Here is a 22,383-nt window from a genome sequence, read left to right on the forward strand (position 1 = left end):
TGAACAGTCTGCTAACACATTATAATGTCTTTAGCAAGTGTGTACTCCATTCAATAAGACACAGGACTGTAAATCTTTGACTGACCATCAGTGAGCTCATTCCTCACTATTAGAATTAACTGACATAAAGTAGGACAAGTTGATATTAACAAGTGAGAAGAATTCAGGAATACAGCTTACTGTAGTATTTCACTTTTGGTAACATGTAGACACAACACTTTACATGAAATTATTAAAAAATATGCAGCAATCAAATATTTCATACACTCAGTGAGTAAAATATGCAAGTTTTACTATGGGTAATAAATTACAATTCTAGCTTATCACATTCTTTTTTTAACTTGTTATATTTATTTATTTAACACTATGTTAACAAATGATAAATGTACCAAGCTGTCTTTATATGCTTCAGATGTATTATCCAAAATAAATAAAATTAACTATCTGCTGAAAAGTTATTATAGGTCTGTGCTTCACAGTACAGACACCTTCCAATAACTTCCAGCTTCTTACTGATGAAGATTTTGGGAGCTAAATCCTTGGCTATATTTACTTCATTATTAAAACAATGTTTCATACTTTTGTAAGGAAAAACCCACTCCAAAACAATTTTATCATTAAAACAACATTTACCAAAATGTCAGTGAAAATAATTCAAATCTCTGTTGTAAGATATGCAAAGTAATTAAAAACTAATACTAGAGAAATTAGTACAATTAAGCCTTACAGGTTGTCAAGTTTAAAAGGGTTTTTCTCTTTCTGCTCTTCACATTTCAAATATCTTGCTTACGCATAAACATAATTTTATATTCTGTTGTTGTTAAAAGTCTGGGTTTTTAAATATTGTTTGCATTTTAATGACATCCATTTATGTTGTCTGAGCCTTATTGTTCAGTAAAGGGCTGGGGGGAACTGGAGCCTATTCAGTTTAATTCAGTTCCAATTTATTCTTACAACACACATTTTCACTTGCAAGTGCAGCGCTGTACATTATACACTAATTACTATTGAAGTTTAATTAAAATGTAACATTAACTGACATGAAACAAAAAAAATTAAAAATTCCAACAGAAAAAAAAACACTAGGCAATATATACAAAAAAATTGTTTTCTGTATATCATTACCAATGTGCAAGTAGAGACGCAAATACATCTTCTGAAGTGGAACATATAATAATAATAATAATAATACATTTTATTTATATAGCGCCTTTCCCATGCTCAAGACGCTTTTCTTTTTGTGGCAGTGCTCCTCTTCAAAGGACTGTTTTCTAATTATGTTTATTCCAAAATAAATTAAATTAACTCCAGTGCAAATATATATATATATATTGTGACGGATTGCCGGCTTCATATTCTGGCCCTCACCCCCAGGCCGCCAGGAGGAGCTCTCCCAACAGCATGGACGTGCCCCGAATTCCACCAGGGCCTCATGGACTATGTAGTTTTTATACACAGCCCTGCTGGATACCTTGGGGACCACTGAGAGTCACTGTCGGGAGGCCCGTGGACTCATATATGCCCTATAACCCAGAAGTACAATCATAATCCACTGACAGACTGAGGAGATCGTTCCTCCCCCAAACTATGCGACTCTTTAATTCCACCAGGGGGGGTAAACGTTAACATTTAACATTATACAAAGTTATTGTCTGTTTTTTTTTCACCTGTATTATTATCATTCTTTAATTTAATATTATTTATTGTATCAGTATGCTGCTGCTGAAGAATGTGAATTTCCCATTGGGATTAATAAAGTATCTATCTATCTATCTATCTATCTATCTATCTATCTATCTATCTATCTATCTATCTATCTATCTAATCCCGGGACAGGAAGAAACGACGTGCTTCCGGGGTGAAGATAAGGACTGTTTACCCTGACCCGGAAGGAATAAGGACTTGTGGACTGTTGGGCAGGAACACCTCCGGGTCAGGGAGTATAAAGGACTCTGGGAAAGCCCAGTACACTGAGCTGAGCTGGGAGGTAGGGTGGCTAAGTGTCTGGGAGCGGAGGAGAGAGTATTGTGATTGGTTATTGAGTTTATGAGTAGTGTGGAATGGAGGGTGCTTGGTGCACTGTATTATTGCAAAATAAAGAAGTCTTGGACTTTTACCTGGTGTTTGGAGTCGTACCTGAGGGTTCAAGAGGTGGATCAATACCTCTACTGCTACAATATATATATATATATAATAATAGTAATAATAATAATAATAATTTACTAAATTACTCTGAGAAGCAAAATATATTTTCTAAGGTATTTATGGGTAGGCACAAAAAATGTAAAAATACTGAGGTAACAAAGAATTTTTCAAACAGACCATTACTGAACTGCAGAAAATTTTCCAAAACAGGAAATATGGTTCAGAAAATCTATAGATTTTCACTTAATATTGTAGGTGTAATTTGAAAATGTCACTGTTTGTGACAGAGAATAACGGTGAGACACTTGTGTCAGTCCACCTTTCTTAATATAGCTGGGACTTAAAAATTGTCAATGGGAAATAACAGCAGAAGAGGACAGGCATAACTTGTTATTGTTAATGTGACAGAAAGGTTAACGCACCCTAAAGTAAAGACACCGTACACTTTGATGTCTAGAACACTATGATTTTCTCTTTTATGATCAGAGCTGTCCCTTTAATATGCTAGATATTTTGGTATCAGTTTAGATTAGGTGCCCATAATTACTCTGTATTTACCAGGTATTTACCTGTATAATTACACAGTAACTAGGTGTTATTACCTTGTACTTAATGTTGTAATACAGTGTAACACTACAATTAAGTACTCAATTGTAACTGTTATTCCACAATTTTTATATATAAATCGTGGAATAAAAATTACAACTGAGTACTTAATTATAATGTTACACCAGCGTTACTAACATAAATGAAAAAGAAATGGGGGGTGGGGGTACACTAACACTAGAAGCAAATGTAAACACTTCAAAGAAGTTAGCTCAACTAAGAATCAGAACTAAGGTCCAAAAGCTTTGAAGCAGTGATGCAACAAAAGAGGACAATCCTACGTTAAAATTATGCTTCAAATTCTAGTTAAAGAAGAAAGGGTAATGATTATGAATAGACTAAAAAAACCTCACAAAATTATTACAGATATTCAAATTATCTCATGTCAGAACTGCACAAATGAAAAGACAAGACAATAGAAAAACAGAAATAAATAAGCTAATGCTTGAACAGTACACAGCCAGTTCATGTGGCTTGCAAAGGAAAAGAAATTAAAACTCAACCTGTTAGTCACAATGACATTTGCCAAAAAACAGCTTTGCAGTTCACTTGACTTCCCAAGCACAATAATAACAGCGTGTCCATACAATTATTTTCCACATGACTTCAGATTGGAACTTTAATGCTATGAATCTGAGGAATTAAAAATGTCTGAGAATAATTTAGAAAAATAGAAGTCTTTCTGATAATACATGTTATCATCTGCATGATAATATACTAACTCCAGTGTAGAACTACTTAAGGGCAAATCCACAAGTGGTAAGTGCACACAAATGGCAAAAATATGTTTTACAACATAGTTCCTTACAAAGGGAGAAAATACAATAATAAATGTCAGGGAAAGTGTAACTATGAGCAAAAAAAACACTCTTTGAGAATGGTTATTGGAATGTTAGATCACAGAAACTAATTTTAATAGGATTAATATCCAGCCACCTACTGTTTTACCATTTAAACTATTTTTGAAAAATAACACAAGCATAATTTATTAAGAAAATAATAAGAAAAAATTCATACTGATTGATGATATAAATCATGCTGGAATTATTCAAGTTACTAAAAATCAAATGTAACAGAGATAGATAGATGAAGAAACTTACTAGGGTGTTGGATCACTTCATGTCATTAGAAAAATGTGTTTGCATTGTCAGATGGCATCTACAGTATCTGCATCTGGACTTCTGCAATAGGAATTTGGCATAGTTTTTAAATGAGAAAGCAAACCATTGCTAGTTGGTGGTGGGGAAAAGCTATCTCACGCATTGTTCCAGGAAGTCATTTAAATGCTTGACTGTGCTCAGTTGTAATGACTGGCATAAGGAATCTTTGCCGTCTGCCTCATCAAATTATTACCATACTGCCCATATCTGTTTTCACTGTCATCCAAGTATACAAGCTATTTGCAGGAGGAAGGAAGCTGTGTGAAGTGGAATAATGCTGATCCCTTGGAATCATCAAGCTGTGAAAAGCATTGACCTTTCCTCCTAAAGAAATGAGTACCCTAATATGTTGCTAGAAGAAATGTGCTCCCAGCCATTACTGAACCACCAGAACTCTCCAGAATTGGGACCAAATGCCTGTATGTGTAGGTTTTCTCTTGTGTGCCACACTTGAACCTATTTTGTTGTTGAGAACAAATAAACAGATGCATGTGACAAAATTTAAACTGGTGGACCATTGTGTGAGTTCTTTTTACCACTATACTAGAAAACATGCCAGAAGCCATGGATAGTTTTAAGGTTCCAACCTATGTAGGGTTTTTACTTTTTGTCAGATTTTTGCATGTGTGAACATTGTGTTCTTCAAGGTTTACAATTGGTTGCCTACTCAACCATACTCCTCACTCTAATTCAAAGTCATCATCAGCAAAGCATGTGCAATTCTGTTGACATTTATTGGTGTCATATGACCTCTGAGTCAACACAGACTAGAAATAGTTTTTGGAGGCTGATAAGCCTCAATCTTGTGTGTGTGTGTGTGTCTGGAATGCAGAATGCAGACAAAATGGCAGACAAATGCAGACAAAAATGGCATGACAGGGGGCAGAAATAAAGCCAATGAAGATCAAAAGAAAGGGAAAACAGCAGGAGAATTGAAGTCAGACATTTGAGAAGAGAAGATTAAAAAAAAATGTTTGAATTTTGTATAATTTGGTATTAATTACTAACTGTGTGACTTCTGAGATGAATTAAAGTGAAATTACTAGCAGTTTTGTTTAACAACTTCCAATAAATCTTTGGTATTTTGCATGTGGAGTGAAGTGAAGCACTGCTGACGGTACCTGGGGGTGCTTGAACACAGATTTGCACTGACTTTTGCCATTATTCCAAGTTATTTAGTATATAAAATTAAAGGCTGGAATATATGGTACAGAGAGGCAACCTGCTTTAATTTCCCAAAATAGTGCTATTGCAAAGAAAGCAGAAAAACACACTCTTCATGTGATGCATCCCATTCAAAGGTTAAACTTAGTGGCAAATCTATTGAGCCTTTTGAGGAAACCCAAGAAACATTGCTAATCATGGGGTTTTGGTTTAGTAAAATACAAGACAACATGTTTCAGACAACAGCGTGTAAAACATAAATGCTCCATGCTTGTTAGAGAAATGTTTAGCTTCATTCTGACCATATGAATTTCAGCTCTGTTTACTTCAGACCCAATTGAAACCTAAAAACGGGAAAATAACAGTTTCTAGGCAGCAAATTATGGTAAAGGAGAGGTAATAATATCCCCAGGACACATTTTTTTATTTTTACACTAGGGGGCTTTGCCCCCTTCCCCCCACCACCAGTGCTACGTGCCGTTGTGAAGAGGGGGGTTGAACGCTCCCCAAGGAGACACAATCACTCCTCCGAAACCACTCTTAAATGGTGATACAATGGGAAACAAATACAGTTTTTTTTACCTCCTCTTTGCTCGGTCCAAGATTGGTTTTATGATATGTGTTTTCTATTGCAGATAATGGTGAAATTCAACATTTTGAAAGCATATTCACACAAGCACTATAATAGATGTGTTTTCTGTAAAATGTATCTACAAAAGGACTTTCATTAATGTTTTCTTTTGCATTTGAACTTTTTAAAGTTTTTTTTTTGCCACAGCTCTGAAAAAAATCATGGCATTGACTGTTTACAATGGAAAACAGAAAACTGTTTAATGCTGCTAGTCCATATGAAAGTTTATATTTTGAAGGACTAACAATTGCACTTGCATATTAAATTTAATGTTTTAATCATTTTTTGTGCTTACTTTCTGTGCTTGTTATTTGCATTCTGAATTTTGTATCATGCCAACAAAGTAGCATGTGTTCCCAGAAATTAATTAGCACAATCTTTACATTCATGCAAAGCAGTTTGTGAAATATGCTTTCAAGATGAAGTAAGTATACATGAATGCAGAACACAATAAAGTGTATCAGGTGGGTAAACTCCCATGTTTTTATTATATCTAGGCATTAATGTCAACTGCTATTTCAAATATGCAAATTATTACCTTTGTTTAATTATATTCTTTTTTTCTCCTTTTATAATCACCATTACCCTACAGAGTGAGCAGGGAGTTTCTCATTTCTAAAAAGTTTAAGGATGCAGTGTTAGGGGGATTTAAAGGACAAATATTTTATTTTATATAGGATTGTTGATGGTAAAAGCATCCTGAATGTCTTTACATAGGCAAATTTTACAGAAATACACATTTGCACAAGTAACAGACAGGCAGGTTTCAATTAAAATTAATAATATAATGCATCTTTTATGTTCTCTTAAAATAATTTATTATAGTTGCTTGGGAGGATTATTATTGATATACATTAAGTGTTGATCAGTTTTATTTGGCATATTAAGGGGCTCACAAGCAAATTAATATTATAATAAAATCCTTCTTTGTTATACAGTAACTGAGCATCCCTACGCTGTGGGTGGGTTCAATCTTATATCAAGGGCATGCTTACCTGTGTCTATATGGGGCTTTGCCCTGGGGACAAATCAATTCTTTAAACTTGTATTCTTTATAAAACTATTAAGGTAAGGTGATAAATTATTAAATACTCAAGCAGAAAAAATATGACATCCATGCTAATCCCTATTATTCATATTCATATTATTATTATTATGATAATTCCCAGGTTAATGGGAACTGTTTATGATACTTTAATGATTATTCAACAATCATAGTCCTTAGAGTGAACTTTAATCTTTAAAAAAAATCTTTTTTTTTTTTTTAAACAAAGGTGACTTTTCATCCCTTTGAAAATACAGTAGTTATGTTATAATTTGGGCCTAATGCTTTCAAAAAATGTCTAATATCATTAAGGAAAGGCCAAAGGCCTACAAAGCCAAACCCTACAAAAGGGAGAGGGAAACTCCTGGCCTTGATAAGAAGACTTAATTATTTAAGTTATTAAAGAAAATTTAAAACAAGCCAAGAGTTCCATAGTAACAAAAATAATACAAAAACTCCAAACAAGAATGAATTACAAATATACTCAAGTTAAATACTAAACAAAACAAAAATGGGAACAAAATAATAGCCAAAGTAAGTCCACAAAAAGCACGAATAGCCAAAAAGATCAAACTAAAAAAATCCAAACAAAAATAGTCAAAAGACCAAAAAACTTGCTAGAATTAGAGAAAGGGAGCCGAACAAAACAAACAAAGTTTAGAAAATGGCTCAACATTAGGTTTTTGAAAGCTAAACAAGCCCTCAGGTAGCTGCAGCCTCATGCATTAACTAACACAAATATAAACAGTATTTACATTATCAACAATTATAAAGTAATTTAAAAATCAATTAAAGCAAAACAAAATATCAAAAAGGGAAAATAAAAATATAAACAGTCTAAAATTAAGGAAACTGAGAATAAGGACAGAGCCCCATTAACACCGCAACAATATATATATATTTTACTAATGTGTTCCATTTGAAGTGGGAAGTTGGAATTTCTAGGTTTCTAGTCTGAATTTTCAAATTGAACACCCTCTTAAATAGGATTTCCCACTCGGAAACTGAGTTTGTCCGACTCCAAATCATGATGTCACTCCAAAATGGTGACATACACTATAAACTTTAGTGAAAGCTTTAGTATACTGTTTATTAGTACTTCTGTCTATCTGTGTCTCATTAAGTCAGTTGTACACACAGTACTGTCCAACTTCTATCTATGGACATGTTGCTACAGTGTTTAAATATGCAAAATACTATATAATACTTTGTTATCAGCTGGTATTTATTCCGAAGGAGCAATCACAACAAAGGTTTTCCTGGACGCATCCACATTGGTCTTCTGAATGTTTTACTGGAACATAGTAAACTTGTGTGTTATGTCATTTCCAGATCTGACATCCGAGGTCAATAGACAACAGAACAATTTTCTTTATTCTCTAATTATTATTAATAACAAAATAAAAACAACATTTTTGTTTATTTTTACTACTTAATGCTAAAGTAATTTTTCTTGAATAAAACAATTAGCCTAATTTTGAAATTAGAAGCGCTATTTGCAAAAATTATATTAAAACCAATTGGATATGGCAGTATAATTTACTAGTGTAATAGAGAATTGGAAAACCACTACAAACTAGTAAATAGACTGAACACAACCCCCCTCCCCCCCCCCCCCCCCCCCCCCCCCCCCCCCCCCCAATAATTAAACTGAATAAAGGGTACCATTTCAAAGTTTTTTTTTTATATATGATACATGTCCCAGAACTTATTGTTACTGCTTTTGGGATTTCAAGTCAATTTCAAGATTCTGGAAATTGATTTCATTTGACTAAGAAGGACTTTTATTCTTTTACTACATTGTAAAATGATGACGCATTGCTCATTATACTTTCAGCATCTAGATAAACTGTTACTTTTAGCAAGAAAAAGTAACATTAGTAGCTAAAGTTTTAAAAAGCCACAATATATTTCTCTGTTTTATAGAGAAACTTTTACTCCAATGACATTACAAGAAAGAAATTAGTGATGAGCCTCTAGCAGAAAATAAATTTACAATCATCACTAGTAACTAGTAAAACTAAGGCAAAATGATGAAGACCTTTTTTTTAATTGTGAATATAGAAGTACAAACCTAGAAGAATATCCAGTAATGCATTACGATGAAGTGGTCTGCTGCCACACAGATCTACCCTTCATGGTTTGAATTGTACACCCACGGCTGTCTGTGTGAAGTCTGCATGTTCTTCTTATGTCCGCTTAGGTTTATCTCCTGGTAATTTTAAATATCTAGAGAAGTGCAGATTGAGATAACTGGCGACTGTATACTCCAAACTCACATTTGTACCTATACTGGCCTTGTATGAGTAAGTGTGGGTGTGAATTTGTAGAAAAACAGGCCCCTTGCTGCTGGGCTAGGTTACACCGCAACCATAGTCCTAAATTGGAGGAAGAATGGTATAATATGTTATAGGTTAGTCAATTACAATATAATGGAAAATGTTTTTTAAGTAATGATCAAATTATAGATGTTTGTATAATATTTTTAAAGGCAGAAAACCTGTTTGTTGATATTAGAATCTGATTAATATTAATGATACTAATTTTATACATTTTTTTATTTAATTTAATCCAAAATTACCATTGTGTGTGTGTTTGACTATACATTTAGTAATATATTATCTAAATGTAAATACAAAAGCACAAAGTACTCCAATCATCTTTAATGAACCTTTGCTAAACTGGTTATGCATGTTTTTTGTTTGCATTAAATATAAAAAGAAAACAATGAAATACCATGCATGAGAACTTCTACTGTATATACTGAATCGGATGTACCACCCAAGTCAGCCTTATTTGACCTTCACATAATTCACATGGTGTTCCTTCTCTCTAACAAGCCAATGTACATCTACAATCAACATTTGCATTCATTGGCTGAATTGGTTGCTGCTTATTTACTTTGGCATGCAAACATTTCTGAACCTGGCAGATCACAAGAAACCAAATCACAACATCCCAATGTGAAATATGTTCTTTTCTTTTTAATATCAGTGAGTTATCATATTCTTCCTAAGAGGGACTTACGGTAATAATAGTTTTAATTCATTACCAGTAATTTATATAAAAACTTGAACAGGAAAAAAGCTCTTAAATTGAGTGTCTTACCATCAAAGTCAGGTTCCTCAGCTTTGAGAACAGTAAAAGTTAACAAACACATAGTTCTTGATGCTATGAAAATCACTGAAGAAAGTTTATTCCATTCAAATGTAAGAGAAAATTAGTTATAAACATTTCTTGTTTTAAATAAGGATAAGTAGCTATTTTAAATTTGTGAACTTCTACAAAAACAGGGGATGATGCTCTATATAGGTGAATGTCATAAATTCTGTGTGAAATATAATGATTAGAGAATGATAAAATCTTCTTGGAAGAGTAGGGGAAAAGTTGATTTTGAAAGGAGGTGTGAGTTCAGGTATAGGGGACTACATTGGTCTGCATCATGCACATGACAGGGCTTTGCTTCAATCCAAAAAGTATGACAGCAAGGGAAGAATTCCCTCTAGCCACTGATGTGGATTAACTAAAATAGATCTGAACATAATTAACTCCATGGGGAAAAACATATCAGACCCATCAGCAATGGGAGGAACCCCTATACCCAGGACAAAAACAGCATAGGCGCAAGAACTGCCAGAGGAGTTATATTTTAAAAGCTTTACGGATACTTGGTGATTAAACTTGTCTTGACCTTCAATGACACAAGTAGAAACTGCAACATTGGGTTATGTGAAAACGTATGCACCAAGAATGGCACTGCTACACTGTTTCAAGGATAACCGAAGACCTATAGCACTCTGTTCAAAAAAGACTTGCATTAAATGAGACCATATTGTCACATATAGAGAGCACTCGCATAAGTGTTTGTTATGCAACTGTTGTGAAAAACATTTCTCTACCTTAGACAGGTTTAAGATGACAGACAACCATAAGCCCTAAGCCTTTCTGATAAACTGTTACAACCAGAATAAGGAATTACCATCTTTTATTGCAATGCATTCAGTTTGGTGCAATAGGAGAATATGCTCCTATAAATATAAAAGTACATAAGGTCTCAAACAGAAGATTAATAGAAGATTATTCAAGGGCTAAGCATGGAGATGTTCAGGTATGTAGTATTTGTTAATATCACAGAACATCATTATAATGCTTTACCAAGAAAGAAAGGTTTAGTTAAAGCAAACAAAAGCAAAACCAGAATTATTTTCCATAAAATATTCTATTAATTGCTTGTGCACTGGGAAACTTTAGCATGAACTAAATGGATTAAAACAAGTGGCTATCTTATATATCATAACAACCACAATGTGGTGAGTGAGGTCGTTTTACTAACATGCTGGAATTCTATGAGGAAGCAACAAAGGGATACAATCAAAATGGTGCATAAGATATTATTTATCTCGACTTTCATTAAGTATTTGATACAGTGTCACACGAGAGGGTGGGCATCAACCTAAAAAATTAAAGATCAGGGTGTAATGTGTAGTTGGGTTCAAAACTGGCACAGACACAGAAAACATTGTGCAAGGAACCCTATCAGAATTGGGTGATGTTAAGAGTGGTGTCCCACAGTTACTTTTAATATATATAAATGATTTGGATAGGAATATAAATAGCAAGCTGGTTAGGTTTGCAGATGATATGAAGACAGATGGATTAGCAGATAATCTGGAATCCATTGAATCATTACAGAGAGACTTGGACAGCATACAGGCTTGGGAAGATTTATGGCAGGTGAACTTTAATGGAAGTAAATGTAAAGTATTACATGTAGGAAGTAAAAATGTTTTAGGTTTGAATGCACAGTGGGAGGTCTGAAAATCAAATGTACAGTATATCTTATGAGAAATATTTAGGAGATGTAGGGGGTTTGACACAATCAACTGCCAGACAGTTTTCAGAGCCATTAAAAAGGCTAACCGAATGTTAGGTTATGTAGCATGATGTATGGAGTACAAGTCCAAGGAAGTTATTCCCAAGCTTTATAATGCACTAGTTAGACCTCATCTAGGGTACTGTGTGCAGTTTTGGTCTTCTGGCAACAAAAAAGAGATAAAGAAGTGCTAGAAAAAGTCCAGAGAAGAGTGACTATGCTGATTTCAGGACTAAAGGGGATGAGTTATGAGGAAAGATTAAAAGAGATGAGCCTCTTCAGTTTAAGCAAAAGTAGATTGGGAGGAGACATGATTGAAATGCTTAAAATTATGAAGGAAATTAGTATAATAGAACAAGGCTTACTTTAAAAATGAGTTCAAGAAGAACAAGGGGACACAGTTGTAAATTTTGCACAAACATTAGGAAGTTTTTCTTCAACCAAAGATACATGGAATAAGTTACCTTGTAGTGCGGCAGACAGTAGAACTTTTAAGTACTTCCAAAGACAGACTTGATGCTGTTTTAGAAGAATTAAGTGGACAGGACTGGTGAGCTTTGTTGGGCTGAATGGCCTGTTCTTGTCTAGATTGTTCTAATGTTCTACTAACAGCTACACTACTCGGTAACTTGTTCTGTCTATTGTGTGAACACCCATTTTATAACATTTGTGTGACATTTTTTGTTTTCTAGCTTCAATTGTATTATTACACCTTTTGTAACAGATACCCACATTCAAACTGTAATGGAAAAAATATCTTAAAAAGCACATTTTCCATTTTAGAAATTCCCAGCCAAAATGTGTGTGTAGCACTGAGAAACCTATTCAGACAGATACTGAGCCATCCATTTGCGTTTCTTGAGGTTGTAGAAGTCAGTATTTACAAGGTGGGGAAATTAGAATGGTTTGCACCAAAATACTACTGCACAAAACTGGTGTACTTTATTGATTTTGGTGTGTTGAAACCATTTTTGAAACTGGATTTTTTCTACTACAAACCATTCCCATGAGATATCATATTCGGTGAAAAAACACAGTTTTGAAAAAAGTAGATTTTTTAAAAAACAAGGTATGTTCTATTTTTTTTTATGTTCAGAATATTATTTGAATTATATTTTGAGCTGATAAAATGAGTATTGCTACATTTATTTTCTCTCAGTACTTTTTTATTGTTCCTTCAAAATAGCCATGAATTTAGATTTACAAGGTTAGAAAAATGCCATTTTATTGTTCAGAAAAGAGAAAGTTGTCGTTTAAATGTATTTTACAGAAATATGCAAGATTAAGTTGAATCCTTTCATTGTAAAAGAACAAACACCCTTCTTTTATTGAAAATAACCTCCCAGCCAAGTAAGGAACTTCAGTCCATCCCTGCCAGGACGCTAGCATACTCACTCAGAGGTTGCCACCTCCTGCCAACCTCCTGACAAAGGCAGGGAACCATCTGCCTTTCTTCTTGACCATTCATTAAAGCGGCCTCCTAGGCAAGTAATGAATCACCCACCATCCCGGTCGGGATGCCAACCTGTGCTTGCTGTTCATCATAGGAGCTTCTCTCTTCATGCCTAGCACCTGGCTGTCAGTGAAAAATCAATTTTCTACTCTTTGATTTGGAGTTTTCTCCTGAGAATACAGGAGTGGTCTCTGATGAACATATGGAGAGGTTCTAAAAACATATTGCTCAAATGAAGAGACGTTATAGTGGAAAGTGGAGTGAGTCCATGTTAACAGGCATCTGCTGGTCATTCCACAATAATAATAATAATTATAATAATAATAATAATCTTTAGAGGATTACTTTTGATTTGGTTTGTATACTTTTTCAATCCCTGAGGGTAAATTGTCCTTAAAGAGAAAAAAAATACCAAGTGACTGCCTTTTGCAAGCAATTATACATAATATATAATAATATTATATAATTATATTCAAAACAATTTTATATATAATTTATATTTTTAAAGTCTAGATATATTAAAATATTAAGTAAATGCAAGGTTTATTTATTATAATTAAACATATACTTAATACAATTAAAAATATATTAAGTTTTATATTAAGTACATTTTTTTTCATTTTAAACCTTCATGATACAGCAGAGAAGGATGCAGCACCCTAAAATCTATAAAGAACACCTACAATTTTTGCCAGGAGTGATTTTTTTTTTTTTATTTGCAAACAAGTGTAATTAAGCTGCATTCACATGCTATGGGAAATTTTGTAGGCCTATTGTGAGTACTCATAAAGTTCATTTGCAGCACTGCAGCATTAGAAAACCTGAAGTAAATCCATTTGGGAGCCTGTAGTAACAATAACAAATACACAGGGGATGTCTGTTTTTTTTGAGGAAAATGAAAAGTTTAAGAACTACCAAGAGACTGTATTTTTCTCCTCATTGTTAGGCAACAGGGAAGTCAAAGCCATGTATAAAGAGTTTTGAATTTGTCTAAATTGGTTGTATTGTTTAAATTGGAAGAATGAACCACTGACAGCAGGAAATATCTATAGCTGGCAGATATTCACAGCCAATATAACAAGCTGACAAAGCTAAGCAGTATACTACAAATATACAGAGATCAAGGTTACCCACAGATCATCTTGTGGCATCAGGCAACTTTTAGATGAAATTTTTCATCTTTTAAAAATGCTGCTGCAATAATACAGTAATGTATTGTTAACAGTGATGGAAGACAGAACGCATTTTCTTTTAAAGTAAAATGCTCCCCAAATCACTGATGTCCTCTCTTACAATCCTCATTCATGTTTTGTTTGCCTGATTCATTTCCTGATTTACCCAGGAGGCAAATTTTAATTGAGGTTTTTTTTTTTTTTTTTAAATCAAGTTAATGAGTAACTTGATTACTCCTGACATTCCTATTCTATTATGTGATCTTTTCAGTGTTTACTTAGGCTGAAAAGTTTACTTCTTCAGTCTTTCTTTACAGCTCATAATGTATAGTCTTAAATTGTGTCATTAAAAAGTCATTTGACAACAAGAGGTGAGCATTTCATACATAAAACTGATATATTTGCTCATAGTTAAGTTATATAGATCTCATGCCCAGGTACTTTTTATTGGTGTCAAGGTTTCTGCTCTATCTACCTAACATGGTAGTCGGTTCCAAAATGTCTTGAACACACAACAGTGTCCCCAGATACGTAATTTATTTTTTAAGTGAATGAATTGTATTGTATGAACTTTATTGACACCTTAGAAATTGCTAAATAACTCAATAAGTTCCGTACATAACCTTCTTTAGTCTAGAACAAAGATGACTAACTTCCTTACACTCTCAGTGTTGGACATGCACTTTGTCCAGGGATATATTCGTGTATAGTATCCACAACTGCAAGCAGAACTCCAGATCCAGTTTCAATAGCATATTTTAGAGTGTGGACATAATATGCCTTTATTTATATTCGAAAGTGTTTGAAATTCGACCTAACATTTTATTTGAATTTTTACTTGTTTTAAGTGCATTACCTAGAGGATGAAAATGCTGCATAAGGTAAACCCTTAAATGCTCCTCCCAGTCACCTGTAAAGTATTGCCCATCTTATAATTATAACCAATATCTCTTGTCTCTGTTAAACTGTTATTTTCAAAGATCTGTCCAGCTCTGAAGACTGTCAAGGTCTTTCTAAATGTGTTTTGCTGCCTCTTCAGTACTACAGGTTTAGTATCATCAACTAATCTCACAAGTTTTCAAATCCTGTTGTATTGTTAATATAACTATGAAGTCAGTCTTGATTTTTATTTGTTTATTGTAATTATTATTATAACAAAATAATAAAACTCATATTGCTATATGAAAAATAAACCAATCCAGTCATAAATATGATCAATTGAACATGACAAAGATATGTTAATAATAATAATAATAATACATTTTATTTATATAGCGCCTTTCCCATGCTCAAGGCACTTACAGAATATAATAAAGAACGGCAGCGTATACAGTATATAGCATTGTACAAACCAGATAAATAAATAAAGAAGATTAAGACTGAATTCTGAAAAAAAAAGAAACAGACAACATAATTGATGGTCTCGCACACACACACATACAGGTTACATTAGCATCTTGACAGAGAAGTAAACGGAGAGAAGGGTAATAAAGTCAAATAGAGCTAAAAGCCTTCCTGAACAGATGAGTTTTGAGTTGTTTTTTTAAAAGAATTCATGGAGTCAGCTGACCTGATTAATTTTGGTAGATCATTCCAGAGTCTGGGCGCTATACAGCTGAAGGCCCTGTCACCCATGGAGTGTATATTAGTGAGGGGCACAACAAGATTGCCAGAATCAGAGGACCTTAGTGGGCGGGCAGGCACATAGTGATGGAGAAGGTCACTGATGTAGTTTGGCGCGAGGTTATTTAAGGCTTTGTAAGTTATTAGTAGGATTTTATATTCGATTCTGTAAGACACAGGGAGCCAGTGGAGACGGAGCAGGATGGGTGTGATGTGCTCGCTGCTGCTGGTTCGAGTAAGGACTCTTGCAGCTGAGTTTTGAATAAGCTGGAGCTGTGGCATATGATTAGAAGGGGCACCTGCCAGTAGGGAGTTACAATAATCGATGCGGGATGTGATAAAAGCATGGACAAGTTTCTCAGCATTAAAAAAGGAGAGGAAGGAGCGAACACGCGATATGTTACGGAGGTGAAAGTAAGAAAGTTTCTTAATGTGATTTATGTGGGCGGAATAAGAGAGGGAGGAATCAAAAATGACACCAAGATTTTTTACAGTAGAGGCAGGTCTGATGAGATCACTGCCAAGATAGACTGGGAAGGAGCTCATTTTATTAAGTTGCATTTTAGTCCCAATGCAATTTAATTTTAAAGAGTTCTGCTCCATCCAGGTTTTAATTTCACTAAGGCAGGTTGTGAGCTGAGAAAGCTCTGATGAAGTTCCACTTTTAACATTGAAATAGAGTTGAGTATCATCTGCATAAAAATGATAACCCAGTCCATAGCTACGGATAATATGGCCAAGGGGAAGCATGTAAATACAGAAAAGCAGAGGACCGAGGACAGAGCCTTGAGGGACTCCTTGTGTGACTGGCGCTGAGCTGGATCTGCTCTTGCCAAGACTAACAAACTCTTGCCTATCGTCAGATAGGACTTGAACCACTGGAGGGCAGTGCCAGAGATACCCAGCATGTTCTCCATTCTGGACAGTAGAATGTCATGTCTGACAGTGTCAAATGCTGCACTGAGGTCTAACAGAATTAATATACTGGTTTGTCCAGAGTCTGCTGCCATAAGCAAATCATTGGTTACCCGTAGCAGAGCAGTTTCACAGCTGTGCCGTGCCCTGAAACCAGACTGAAAGGGTTCCATCAAATTATTAGAGGTTAGGTAATTGGTGAGTTGGGAAGCTACAACATGCTCAAGAACTTTTGACAGGAAAGGTAAGTGGGAAATAGGTCGGAAATTGTTAAGATTGTCAGCATCAAGACCAGACTTTTTTAACATTGGGGTTACAGAAGCAATTTTAAAAGTAAGCGGCACAGAGCCAGTGTCAAGGGATGAGTTTATTATTGTTGTAACAGTCGGGATTATGGCATGAAGGCAAGATTTAAGTAGTGTGGTGGGGATGGGGTCCAGTACACAAGTAGTCGGCCTCATCTTACAAAGCAGGTTATTAACAGACGCAGATGTGACTGGTGAGAACGTAGAGAAGGAGCTGGATGGAATGGGAAAACAGGGAGAGATATTAACAGATGATGTATTTATGTTAGTTGAATTATTTAGATCATTAATTTTGTTACGGAAAAAGTGGAGGAATTCCTCACAGACTTCAGTAGAAGAGGTAGTTGGGCCAGATGCGGGTTCGAATAGTTTATTAACTACAGAGAACAGAACCCTTGGGTTATCGTGGCCACTTTCTATTATTCTGCTGTAATGGGTGTTCTTGGCAGAAGTTAGTGCTTCTCTGTAAGCTCTTTGGTGGTCAGAGAAAGCCTGGATGTGCACGGTGAGGCCAGTCTTACGTGACATTCTCTCAAGGTGTCGGCCAGCTGCTTTCATAGATCGCAATTCTGAGTTATACCAAGGAGCTGAACGTTTAAAGGAAACCTCCTTATGTTTTAAAGGAGCTGTTTTATCTAATGCTGAATGAAGGGCTGAGTTATAGTGGTCAACAAGACTATCTAGTGTTGGTGGAATAGGTGAAGACAGTAAAAGATCAGAAATAGATCCAGAAAGGATAGAGGGACAGATATTTTTAAGGTTTCTGTAAGAAATTTGTCGTTTACAGGTAAGAGGAGGGAAAGGCAGTGAAACAGTGAAAAATACTGCTTTATTGTCAGAGAGTCCCAAATCAGTGCTGTAAATGTTGGCAACAGATAGTCCAGAAGTGCAGATCAGATCCAATATATGACCGCCAGAGTGGGTTGGAAAATCAACTTGTTGTGTCAAATCAAAGCAGTCCAGTAAGGATAGGAATTCATTCCTCAGTTTAGATGTGGGGATGTCAATATGGATGTTGAAATCACCAAGAAGGATAATTCTCTGAGAGTAAGAGCTTAGGTGGGTCAAAAGTTCAATCAGATCGGATAAGAAGGATGCATTGTATTTTGGGGGACGATAAAGAACAATGAGTGAGACAGGACCTGATGTTAATTATAATCACTATTTCAAATCCTATATGATCTTTTTACTTTCTCGTATGCGAAGTATAGGGAAAGTATTGTAATCGTCCCAAAATTTGACCTCAACATTTTGATGAGTTTTGATGTTTTAGTCCACCCTGAGTCTGATTTATTTTCTCATAGGGAAAGTGTTATAATTGTCCAAAAATTTGATTTTGAGATTTTGATGAATCTCGACGTTTTAGACCTCCCTGAGTCCAAAAATACTATTTTTGGAATTATGTCTGTGTGTCTGTCTGCGTGTGTGTGTGTGTGCGTGTGTGTGTGTGCGTGTGCGTGTGTGTGTATGTAAACACGATAACTTGAGTACACGTTCACTTAGGTCAACCAAATTTTGCATACAAGCATTAGGTACAAAACGTAGATTTCTATCAACTTTTGAGCTTTTTCTGCTAACCAGAAGTGGTACTTTTTTAATCATGCAGCTGCAGAGTCTGATTTTTTCAAATTTACTTTTATAATAATTGTTCAATATATTATTAATTTGATTTGATTTGTTGTTGATGGTTCTTTAATGTACATAATATAAAAATATAATCATTGTCTTGCGGTTTATGCCTCAAATATCCATCCCCATATCTGAGTATATGAGAAAGTCTAGGGGAGACCACTCCCGATTTTTATATAATGGAGTCAAAATCTTGTGGAAGTGATTCTGTGAGACCAAGCATTGTTTTTTTTTTTTTTTACCTGTGGCCCAAAAATGCATTTTCTCCCTGTAAAGATCTTGAATGTTACTACTCATGTTTGGTGCAATATCCATTATCCAACCCGCTATGTCCTAACACAGGGTCACGGGGATCTGCTGGAGTCAATCCCAGCCACCACAGGGCACAAGGCAGGAACAAACCCGGGGCAGGGCATCAGCCCACCACAGGGCACACACACACACCAAGCACACACTATGGACAATTTAGGATCGCCAATGCACCTAACCTGCATGTCTTTGGACTGTGGGAGGAAACCGGAGCATCCGGAGGAAACCCACGCATACACGGGGAGAAAATGCAAACTCCACACAGGGAGGACCCAGGAAGCGAACCTGGGTCTCCTAACTGCGAGGCAGCAGCGCTACCACTGCGGCACTCTGCCGCCCTTGGTGCAATATTTGAACTAAAATTGTATGTGCATCAGTGATGTAGTGTAATATTTTATGTCATTTAACTAAGAGTGTCCTGCTCTTCTCTTAACCCTACCTATGATAAAACTGGCAGATAATGGACAGATACCCAGCACTTAAACATTAGCTGGGACAACAGAAAACCTGGACACAAAGAGATAAGCAGCTAACAACCACAAATGTGTTTTTTCTAATTTTATACAGATTTAAATCAAATTAACTTGAAAGCATAGAAGACTAAAGAAACTAGATACATGTACAAAATATTTTTGCTGCAACCTAAACTGTACGAAATCACACTTGACTGACACTAAATACAGAGGTAAGGTCTTTAGGCAGAGTGTGTTATGATTTAGTGACAAAAACAAATACTTAAAATATAAAGTCTATCTAACACAAGTTGAATCTAGCACTTTAACAAGGTTTTTCTGAAATGTTTTCATCTCCAGAGTTCTTTGCTTATTTTTGCAAGAAACAAACCATATACACTTTTTAGAAAACGTGAGCTTAAAAATTAGACTGTAAGGCTCTAACTGACCTTTCTGTTCGTCGTTCATCTTGTGCCCTTGATTGCTCCAAGAGGGAATGTAGAGTTTGGATGTCACCCTGAAGTCTCCTCTCATTCTCAACACTTGCCCTGTAAAGCTCCATTTCTAACTCCATAGCTTTCATTTTTTCTTCCATCATTTTAAATTCATGGTGAATGAGGTAGCTGACTCCACAGTATCTACAGACTGTCTCCTCAGGATCCATCTATAAGAAACATAGAAGAGTGGTTTAATTTTTTTTTAATAACAAAACACAGCATTCTCAGACTCACTTAATTCAGTTCAGGTGCCTGGAGCCATTTCAATACAAGAGCCTTGAGTCAATCCTGGCAGCCCCGGGCTTAAGACAGGAAAAAGCTCTGGACATGACATTAGTCCATCACGGGGTCCACATAGACACACATTCACACTCACACTGAGATATAACCAACCTGGAATGGCCAATGAATAATGAACATGCACTTCTTTGGGGATGTGAAAGGAAAACCAGAATACCCAGAGAAAACCTTACCCAGAAATTTACCGACCATTAAATCTCCACATAGCCAAAGACTAGAGACTGAAGTACATGCTTCTATTTATTTTAGATTCTACTCATGCTGATTTCAGCTTTTTCCACTATGAGAACAATCATAAAAATAATTTGCATCTCATGAAAATAAAATCCAGGATAATAAAGAAAACATAAACTCCTTCATACCTAAACTGAACTACAGAGACATTTTTCAAAAGTTACATTTACTTTAAAAATCATTCATTTGTTACTTATTTAAAGCATGGACCGTGATATCTGGGTTCATGTTCATGTTTCCATTTGGAGGCAAAAAATTATGACAAAAATATCATTAGTCATCAGAATGTAACTTTACTGGAGTAGTCAACAGTCATAGAAAAGAAAACAATATGCCATAAGGTCATGGAAATACTTTCTTGGCAAACCTTGTGTGGACTAAGCAGATTTGAAAAAAGACGGATGGATGGACGTTCATTTTCATTTTGTGTGAATATGCATATCTACAATATAATACAACACTGATGTCTGTGTGTGTGTCCAGACCCTCAGAGCAATCTAATAGATCCGTTTGGCTTTGGTGACTCAATCGAAACTGGAAGTGTAAGCGTTGGACACACAAGGAGGAGAAACGACATAGGAGACACACTGAGACAGTTGAATACAAAGGCGGGAAGTACATAACAGACAGGAGGCATGCAAGGTGCCTCAAAAATGATAACAGTGTCTGAGCAGCAGGCTTTATGGGAATGCACTCTGCAGAGCGAGTGTCAGAGAAGAGAGATTCAAATACACACGGATACTGAGGAAAGGCACTGAAGGCACACAGAGGAATAGGGAAAGGACAGGCAAGGCAGGAAAATGCCAGTGAAATCTAATAACAATGACAAATCTGCCACAACCCTACCATAGCATCGATGCATCACACAATTAGAAAACCCTCCAAGACAGGCAACAATTTCTTTAGCTGGAGTCTTTTTTTTGTTTTCTTTGTCCTCCTAGCCTTCTGACCTAATCATTGAACTCATATATATGAGTATATAATGATTCTACTCTTCTCCTTGATATTTATCTGTATTTTGGATTATTTAGATTAATTTGTTTTTATACTTTCTTTTTTAATATTATTGCCTTATCTTATTTGTTTTTTCTTTGTAACTTTCTCTTTGACATCTTGTAAAGCACTTTGAACTACATTATTTGCATGAAAATGTGCGATATAAATAAATGTTGTTGTTTAGCGAGAGTGTTTGTGACTAATGTTAATATTTTAGCAAGTTAAATGTAATCTGTGCCACTTTTATAAATCATGAAGTGAATTTACATGTCTGGCAGCAAAATTTGGATTAAGTTGGTTTGTTTAGCAAATTTGTCCATTTCTGATTTGGCTTCAGTCAGTCTTTCCAGAAAAAAAACATCAAAATTTAGTCTCTCAGTAGTCCATACTCTTCCTATCAGTGTTGCCTCCAGTGAAAGACATTTTTCATCTTTAAAGCTGATTAAATCTGATTTGAGATCTTCATGTGCCAGGACAGCCTAAGAGCCCTAGCTCTGATTTCAATAGGATGCAATGGTCAAAAGTCTTTGGACCTGAGGGACATACTAGCTCCATTTGCTGTAGCCGAAGCCCATAAACAATGATTGTGAAAGTTACAGTAATACCTTTATGAGCCATTTTTTATTTCAACTATGTACATTTTTACTTTATTTTTTAAATATTATTATGATGTGCAATTTGCATTTATTTTCATTACCATTTGACCTTACATTTATTTGCAGAATTTGTACTCTTTTTGCTTATTTAGATTTTTAAAATGTACTTCATTCAATTACTATTGTTTTTCTATTTTGTATATAAATGTTGTATTTAATCAGTAGTCTGTTTTTCACAAAATTAAAATATTTGTGTTTGTTACAGTCTCATTCTTGAT

At 35.1% G+C, this 22,383-nt stretch overlaps 1 protein-coding gene across 2 annotated transcripts in view; it reads right to left on the reverse strand.

Annotated features, from left to right (window-relative positions):
* Positions 1-22,383, reverse strand: part of lekr1 (leucine, glutamate and lysine rich 1) — a 119,310-nt gene that overhangs the window by 90,881 nt on the left and 6,046 nt on the right. For both annotated transcript variants that reach the window (XM_051923591.1, XM_051923590.1), the window contains exon 3: positions 19,932-20,146. In XM_051923591.1, coding sequence (XP_051779551.1) covers positions 19,932-20,146 — 215 coding nt within the window. The remainder of the gene's footprint in view (positions 1-19,931; positions 20,147-22,383) is intronic.

This window comes from Erpetoichthys calabaricus, chromosome 2 (assembly GCF_900747795.2).
Source record: "Erpetoichthys calabaricus chromosome 2, fErpCal1.3, whole genome shotgun sequence".
In the NCBI taxonomy this organism is placed as follows: domain Eukaryota; kingdom Metazoa; phylum Chordata; class Cladistia; order Polypteriformes; family Polypteridae; genus Erpetoichthys; species Erpetoichthys calabaricus.